At 45.8% G+C, this 7,637-nt stretch overlaps 1 protein-coding gene across 1 annotated transcript; it reads right to left on the bottom strand.

Annotated features, from left to right (window-relative positions):
- Nucleotides 1-5,237: 5,237 nt before the first annotated feature.
- LOC106297415 lies at nucleotides 5,238-6,430 on the bottom strand. Its single transcript, XM_013733654.1, has 3 exons — nucleotides 5,962-6,430; nucleotides 5,480-5,862; nucleotides 5,238-5,354 (listed from the first exon to the last, which is right to left on the bottom strand). The coding sequence occupies exons 1-3, from the start codon at nucleotides 6,428-6,430 to the stop codon at nucleotides 5,238-5,240; spliced, it is 969 nt and encodes a 322-aa protein (XP_013589108.1).
- Nucleotides 6,431-7,637: the final 1,207 nt, after the last annotated feature.

Genomic DNA, 7,637 nt, shown 5'->3' with positions numbered 1-7,637 from the left:
CCAAACGACCTCCGGGTCCAGAGCAACCTCCGGGTTCAAAACGACCTTCTGGTCCAAAACGACCTCCGGGTTCAAAACGACCTTCGGGTCCTAAAGACGACCTCAAGGTCTGAAGGAACCTCCGTGTTCCCAATCGACCTCCGGGTCTAGAGCAACCTCCGGGTTCAAAACGACCTCTGGGTCTAGAGCAACCTCCGGGTTCAAAACAACCTCCGGGTCCAAAAGAACCTCTGGGTTCAAAACGACCTCTGGATCCTAAATACGACCTTAGGGTCTGAAGGAACCTCCGAGTTCCCAAACGACCTCCAGGCCCTTAGTCAACCTCCGGATTCCAAATCTATTATCAACGTCCGGGTTCAAAGTTTTTCTTGCAGGTTCTAAAATACGACCTTCGGGTCTAGGGCAGCCTCTGGGCTCCAGAAACGACCTTCGGATCCTCACGACACCTCTGGGTCCCAACAACGTCTCTGGGTTCCTGGACAAAATTTCAACCAGCCTCTGGGTTCCAGGACTATAGTCCATCCAGCCTCCTGGTTCCAGGACGATAGTCCAAACAGCCTCTGGGTTCCAGGACGATAGTCCAACCAGCCTCCGGGTTCTAGGATGATAGTCCATCCAGCCTATGGGTTCCAGGACGATAGTCCAACCAGCCTCCGGGTTCCAGGACGATAGTCCATCCAGCCTCCGGGTTCCAGGACGATAGTCCATTCAGCCTCCGGGTTCCTGGACGAAAGTTCAACTAGCCTCCGAGTTTCGGGATAAAAGTCCATTCATCCTCCGGGATCCAGGACGAAAGTCTATACAACCTCCAACACTAAACTTGACACAACTGCTTGTCTCGGGGCTTGGTATACATGGGATCGGATTCTTCAAACAAGTCTGGAAGGTAAAGTCTTGTGTAGATAGATTTATCACCCTTTCTCTCTCTATTTTCGAATAGATAGATAGATAAAAAATATATATATATATTATGATATATATCTATTAGAGATTTATTAAGAAGAAAATTCGAAAGAAATTGGTGGCTACAACCATTAAGGCTTGCTTCATAAGAATTCCATAGGTAAAGGATTAGATAGGACTTCGTGGCAGTTGGGGTCAAAAACGGACACGGCGAAGTTAACATCCAAATATCCGTAAAAATCAATATGAACGCTTTTACGAAAAATAATCTTCGTAAAGAAATCTTTACGAAGTCCTCCCCACAGACTTAAACTACACTGTCCCAGTGTAAATTTAGTCAGAGTTTGTTGGGGTCAAAAACGGTCACAACGGAATTAACGTCCAAATATCCGTAAAAATCAGCATGAACGTTTTTACTAAAAGTAATCTTTGTAAAGAAATCTTTACGAAGAACTTTGCGGTGAAATCTTGCACTAATCTCGGTTGATTCATCGAAACTAAACACCCATAGTCCAACAACACGTTCATGAAACACTAGAAAAGGATCCAAACAAGGTCGCCACGTAGCGACCGGTCCGCGAACGAGCTGGTCGCTACGTAGCGACCAACCAAGCCACTCGGTTGGTCACTACGTAGCGACCGACCAAGCCTTTCGTTCGGTCGCTACGTAGCGACCGATCCAGCGCGGATCAGGTCGCTACGTAGAGACCGAACTGTCTCGGACATCGATCAATGGGTACGAACCAAATCCGTGCATTCTCGTCTGCTCCTCAATGCTAGCTCCCATGTACCGCAGCCATTTCATTTCTCACATCATTCCGATCAAAGTTACCGTTGAATATTTACGATGAAAACCGCGAGAACTTGTTTTTGTCGAAAAAAAAATCGTAACAAACGTTTCATGTCGAAAGACGGTCCAACGAGGTCTAAAACGCGACTACAAGCCCACTTACGATTCTTTAAGAATGAGCTCGTAGATACTATGGGGGTTTATGTTTTTATTTTATAAAAACAAATATAAAGATAAGTTTCCGCAGAAAAAATGTTAGCTTTCCGCGGATAAACATGAAGATAGAAAAAAATGCATTATCTCCATTTTTCACTTAAGACGGCCTAAGGGCATGAAGGGAAAATCTAAAACCGACCTTGGAAGAGTATACAAGGAGTCCTAGGCGAGAGGCACAAGGAGGGAACTTTTTCAGAGCAAACTTAGCACTTAGACCAATTTTAGACAACTTTTTGTTTTTGTTATTCGAGCTGCGACTCAATTAGATCTTGCAGACTTAGGGTTTTAGAACTAGGAATCTCGCCGATAACTCTCGTAGCCCAGGCTCTACCTTGTTGTAATGCTCAAACGCGGATTCGGAATAAGATCTATTTGCTCTCTTTTCGATTTCTTATTTTTCTCATCTTTATTTCGTGTTCTGATTGCTTGGCGTGTGGTTTAGTAGATATCCGGGACCTCTGGGAAATTAGTGTTTTCCTAACTTTCCTTATTTAAATGGAAATCGACTGTGCAAATTTCGGTTCCCACAGTGGTTACAACCATTAAGGCTTGCTTCACAAATAATCCTAGGATATAGGTCAAAAAGAAGTGAACAGGACTTGGTGGCAACCACCATTAAGGCTTGATTCATGGAAAGTTGTCCAATCTTGGGCAATGATCTTGCAAATATAATTAGACTTTGACTAAGAGAGAAAATTAGTAGAGAGAGAGGATAAAAACTAATGTTTACCTGCAGGTTCAAATACTTGTTTAAAAGTCCTTGCATCCTGTGATCGATACCCCCAAGGTAAAGCCTGCACTTTTATTTATGCTAAGAAATGAGGTTGGTAGAGGGGAATGTCAGACAAGATTTGCTAAGTTGCTGGCTAGATGAATTTGGTTGCTAAGCTAGGACATGATATAATGTGCTTTTGTGATTACGACTTTTTAGATGTGGATTGCAATATTGTAGAGGTGATGATTCTAAGTTTTAAATCATGTGAGTCCCTGCTGTTTCAAACCTCTTTCAGAGAGACTGCATGTTTGTTTTGCTTGAGGACAAGAAAAATGGTAAGTCTGGGGGAGTTGATAGACCATGAATTTGACCCACTTTTATCCATGGTTTATAAGTGTTTTAACTTATAATTATTATATTATAGAGTCTATTTAGCATATTTATAGATATATTTTGATCAGGAGTGATTTGGAGATAAGTGATGATTTTAGAGCATTTTGGAGATATTTGGAGCAAACACCCGAGATGATCACCGAGCTCGACCATCGGTCGATATTGGAGAAGAATAATCGATCGATGTTCATGTCTTGACATCGATCGACAGAGAAGCGCGCAGAAAGCCCGTTTGGAATTGCTGAGTTGTGGTAATTGTCATTAGGATTGTTCATTAATGTTTGTTTCTATATTAGCAACGTAGAACTTGCCCTAGGATTGATAGATAAAAGCGAGAGCTTCATTCTCATCCTGAAAACATTTTAACTCAGCTAAGTTTCTTGCTATGAGTAAGGCGGGAGCTGATCTAGTGAGCATAGTAAGCTATCATTCAACCCTCTTCCTATGAGTAAGGCGAGAGCTGATCTAGTGAGCATAGTAAGCTATCATTCAACCCGCGCATAAAGCTTAACTAGAAGCGCGTCGATCGATATCATTATTGAATAATCGATCTACGGAGCGAAAGGTGAATTGATCGATATCCCTATAGGATCATCGATCGACATTTTCTAATTGATCGACAAACGATAGTTGAGATCATTAGATCTAGTTAATAGACAAGTCCAAACATGCGAAAGCTGATAGACTTGTTGACTAAGTAGTTGAGCTTTACATTATCATGCATTCAACTCATTAGGCATCTGTAGGATTATAATCCCAAGTTTCCTGAATAAAAACCGTAAGTCTAGATATTTCCTTTTAAACACCAAAACCTCAACCAATCAATTGAGCAAACACTTGCTTGGTAAAAAACTGCAATTTACATTTAAATCATTAAAACATCATGCTTAATAAATCATATTAGATTTCTTAGGTTCTCTAGCTCCTTGTGAATTTGATCCCTAAGTACTACAACTCGACCTCTTATTTGAGAAAGTATAAATCACTACTTAGGATAATTTGAGTGGTATCATCTGCATGGGATCAAAGATTTTTGTCCATTCTCCAGGGCATACATCTCTAATAAGGCTGCAAATCCTTTCACACTGAGCGGAAGAACATCTGAGCACTACCGACAAGGAAGTTTGATGGCCCATGCTACGAGCCGACGTCTTACTCCAAACTCAACGAGGAACTTGATACTACGGTGCAACTCACGAAGTCCTATGAAGAAAACTATGTTATTTCCTGCCTTCAAACATGAAACCAGAAAATAAGGGGCAAACTGTTGGGGGAAAATATTCCATGAAGAGATTACTCCAGCTTCCGGGTTCCTGCTCCGGCTTCGGGTTCCTGCCTCCGGCTTCTAGTGTCCTGCCTCCGGCCTCGGTTTTGGGGTCCTTGTTGGAAAAATACTCAGGTATTGAATTCCTCCAGATCCTAGGCAAGACACCGGCCTCCGGGTCCCCGCTAGGAGACGCCCCGGGTCCCCGCTGGAAAGTACTCCGGGTCCGGTCCCAGGGACCACCCTCCTCCAGAAAATGGAAATATTCCGATAAAGGGATCCTTCCATGTTCCCGAATATGGAAGAGTTTAACTCTATTGGCCGACCAAGACCGACCTACAGACGACCTCCACTATAAATATAGGTTTCTAAACCTAAAGAAAGAGTTCCAAGACGTCCTTGACCAAATCTCACAATTCCACAGCCGCCAAGGCAAGGTTCCATACCTAGAAGACCTTCTTCTTCGACACGCCTATGATAGGCTGACTCCGGCGGTTACTATCGACCAGGGGAAGATATATGCTCACTGCAGTATGTCTACAACTCTACTTACTGGCTCAGGCCACGATCTCCAGCTCATCAGCAGGGTCCCTCCATTCTCACTGAAGCACCTCGACACATCATGCTCTCTGCAGCATATCGACAGGTCTACCAGTTGTTCCGGCCATGTGCCCCTAGAACAGATGACTCCTACCAACTACAGAGCTAAGTGCCTCCATCAGGCTATGCGCCCATCTAGGCTACGCGCCTCCACCAATACATGAACTACGAACGGCTTGATCCCCCCTGAAGGGTACGTAGGCAATCCCCACTGAAGGATGCAGCCATAAATCCAAACACCTTCCATGGTCCCGTGCGCAGATACCCAAGGATCGATCTTGGTAGCCAGAACCCTCAACTACAGATCAGGAAGCACCCAACGATCGGCCCTGGTAGCCGGAACCATCGATCCTAAATCAAGAAGACCCTGCAATCTTCACCATCGATAGGCGGCCCCCGCCTAACGACCAATCTCCCCTGCTGCTACTAAGGCACTGACGACAGATACTAGCCCATACCCATATGGCAGTATCCTAAGAGCAGGATCTCCTGGTTTATCAACTACCGAAGCAGGAGAATACACTCAACGACATGTCTCCTTCCTCCTATCATTCCGTAGAGCTGAGAACGGATCGCTTGTACACAAAAATCCCCTAACAGGTACAACTTCTCCTAGCTCGACGTTCATCCTCTTGAGAGTGTCGCGGAAGATGACATTGACTGTGCTGCATGTGTCGATGAGAACCCTTGCGACCATGAGGTCTCTTATCACGAGATCGATTACGAGTGGATCACAGTGGGGCTGATCGATCCCACCAGCCTCTTCTTCGTCGAAAGTGATTGCCCCTTTCAGGAAGTCGTTGGGCGCAGACCAGGCTAGCGAGTTTTCGCTTGTATCGGCCTTACGCTGATAACCTTTGAAGGCAGAGACGTTATCGCCACAATACTGCGATCCTTCGATGATCATATTGACTTTGCGGCGGCTACTGTCGTTGCCCTTCTCGTCATGCCTTCTTCCGCGCTTTTCACCCCGTTGGTTCCCTTGGAAAGAGTTTTCCGTTTGAGGAGCCTTATCGTTTCTTGGGAGGAGATCCGAGTCGCGGACGAGGTATTTTATCCTCGATACTTCGGCGAGTTAACCTGCAAGCAGTTTTGCGGCCAATCTTGCGCCGTGAACTTTCCAGTTAACGGTTGAGTGGTCGTAGGCTTGATGAAAGTCGCAGAAGACGTTCTCGTCGTAGTTCGGATTTTGGGTCCATGTTTTACCCGTCGTCTGGCCATGCTCTGGTCCAGAGTTGATGGCGTAGTTCTGTGCTCCATGGGTCCCTTCTTCCCCGCAATAAACGTTTTTGTCATTTCGTGGGTTTTTCTTTTTTGATTTCTGATCCGACCCAGGATCCTTTGACGACGTCTTCGTCGGCTTTTGCTTTTGCGACAAGACCTTTGTCTCTTCCTCGATGATTATGTAGTCTGTGGCCTTGTGGAGCGCGTTCTGGATCGTTCTCGGCTTGTCCAAGGTTATCCACTTCCTGAGCTTCGACTTGTACCAGAGTGTCTTTCGGAGCGCATCTATGGCCACTTTGTCGCCGATTCCGCTGACTCTAGCCATCACGGTTTTGAACCGTTTTGTGAAGTCGCGGAGAGACTCATCTTCTCCCTGGGATAAAATCCAGAGCTCGACGTCGGACGTTTCTCGATCTATGAACATAGAGTACTATTTGAGAAACTCTAAAGCGAGTTTTCGGAAACTCCCGATAGAGTTTCGCTTCAGACGAGAGAACCACTCAAGCGCTGCTCCGCGGAGGTTCTCGACGAAGAGGCGGCATTCGCCGGCATCCCTTTCGCTGTCTCTAAACTTGGCTCTTCCCATCGCGATCTGGAAAGCCTGCAAGTGTGCCTTGGGATCGATTGTACCGTCGTAAGGAGCCACTTTGACCTTTGCAGGATCCGAAACCCTAGTATCGGTGATGTGGGTAGTGAAGGACGTTTTTTGAGCCTCCTCGAGGAGCAGGTCGATCACTGGTGCAATGTTAGCAGGGTGATGGATCTGGGATTTCACCGCTCTAACTTCAGTAGCCGTCTATCTTGAGATGATAACAAAGGTCACGAATCTTGGATTTTTTGCTAGCAGATTTCAGACCTTGTCGGAGGTTGCCGCGAGTAGTCCGAGTTTGCTCCTTGGCCAGTTCCTCCTGTTTGTCCCAAAAGATGGCTTCTTCCTCTTGGGTCATAGGGTCGTCGAATTGGGAATCATCCCGAGCTGCTCGGCTCCTTGTTCGGCATGGATGCACGTCTGCGTCTTCGTCCGTAGGTTCGGAGTGACTGCTAGAATCTAAATCGACGCGTTTGATTTCTTCATCCTTTTCAACTTCCTAGATAGGAGGAAGGTCTTCCGGCTCTTTCCGCGTTGGTGCAGGAGTAGTTTCATCGAGATTTTTTCCAGACGATTTCCTCTGCGCGTTGGCAGACCGGTCGATAGGAGTCATGAAATCGAGTCTTTTTCCGCGGATTTGGGTTGCTCCACATGGAAGAACGGCCCTGATTTTCATTGTTAGGCCTTCAACCTGTGTAGCAAGAGAACTCATGACCTTGACTTGTTCTGTTGACTTTATTTTGAAGTATGAGAACATCTTCTTGACTTCCTCGAACGCTGTGGTGTTTACATCGGCGTTGACCGCAGTTATCTTCGTTGTTGGAATCTTCTCAATGTTGTCGGCGGCGGCAGTGCCCTCACGATTTTTTGGTTATTGAGATCGTCGGCTGACATGTCTGGTTGAGCGTTGGTGGCTGAGAGTTAGATTGATCTGTACCCCCCC

This window comes from Brassica oleracea, chromosome C6 (genome assembly GCF_000695525.1).
Source record: "Brassica oleracea var. oleracea cultivar TO1000 chromosome C6, BOL, whole genome shotgun sequence".
NCBI classification, from domain to species: Eukaryota; Viridiplantae; Streptophyta; class Magnoliopsida; order Brassicales; family Brassicaceae; genus Brassica; species Brassica oleracea.
Note: the sequence above shows the minus strand (reverse complement) of the source record. Positions and strands in the feature narration are given on the sequence as shown.

What these genes read in the sequence shown, in the direction of transcription:
- LOC106297415 (XM_013733654.1), bottom strand. Translation starts at nt 6,430, where the DNA reads ATGGCTAGAGTCAGCGGAATCGGCGACAAAGTGGCCATAGATGCGCTC. An exon ending in GGCCGCAAAACTGCTTGCAG is followed by an intron (nt 5,863 to 5,961) that starts GTTAACTCGCCG and finishes ACTCTTTCCAAG; the next exon opens with GGAACCAACGGGGTGAAAAG. An exon ending in AGCTAGGAGAAGTTGTACCT is followed by an intron (nt 5,355 to 5,479) that starts GTTAGGGGATTT and finishes TCCTGCTCTTAG; the next exon opens with GATACTGCCATATGGGTATG.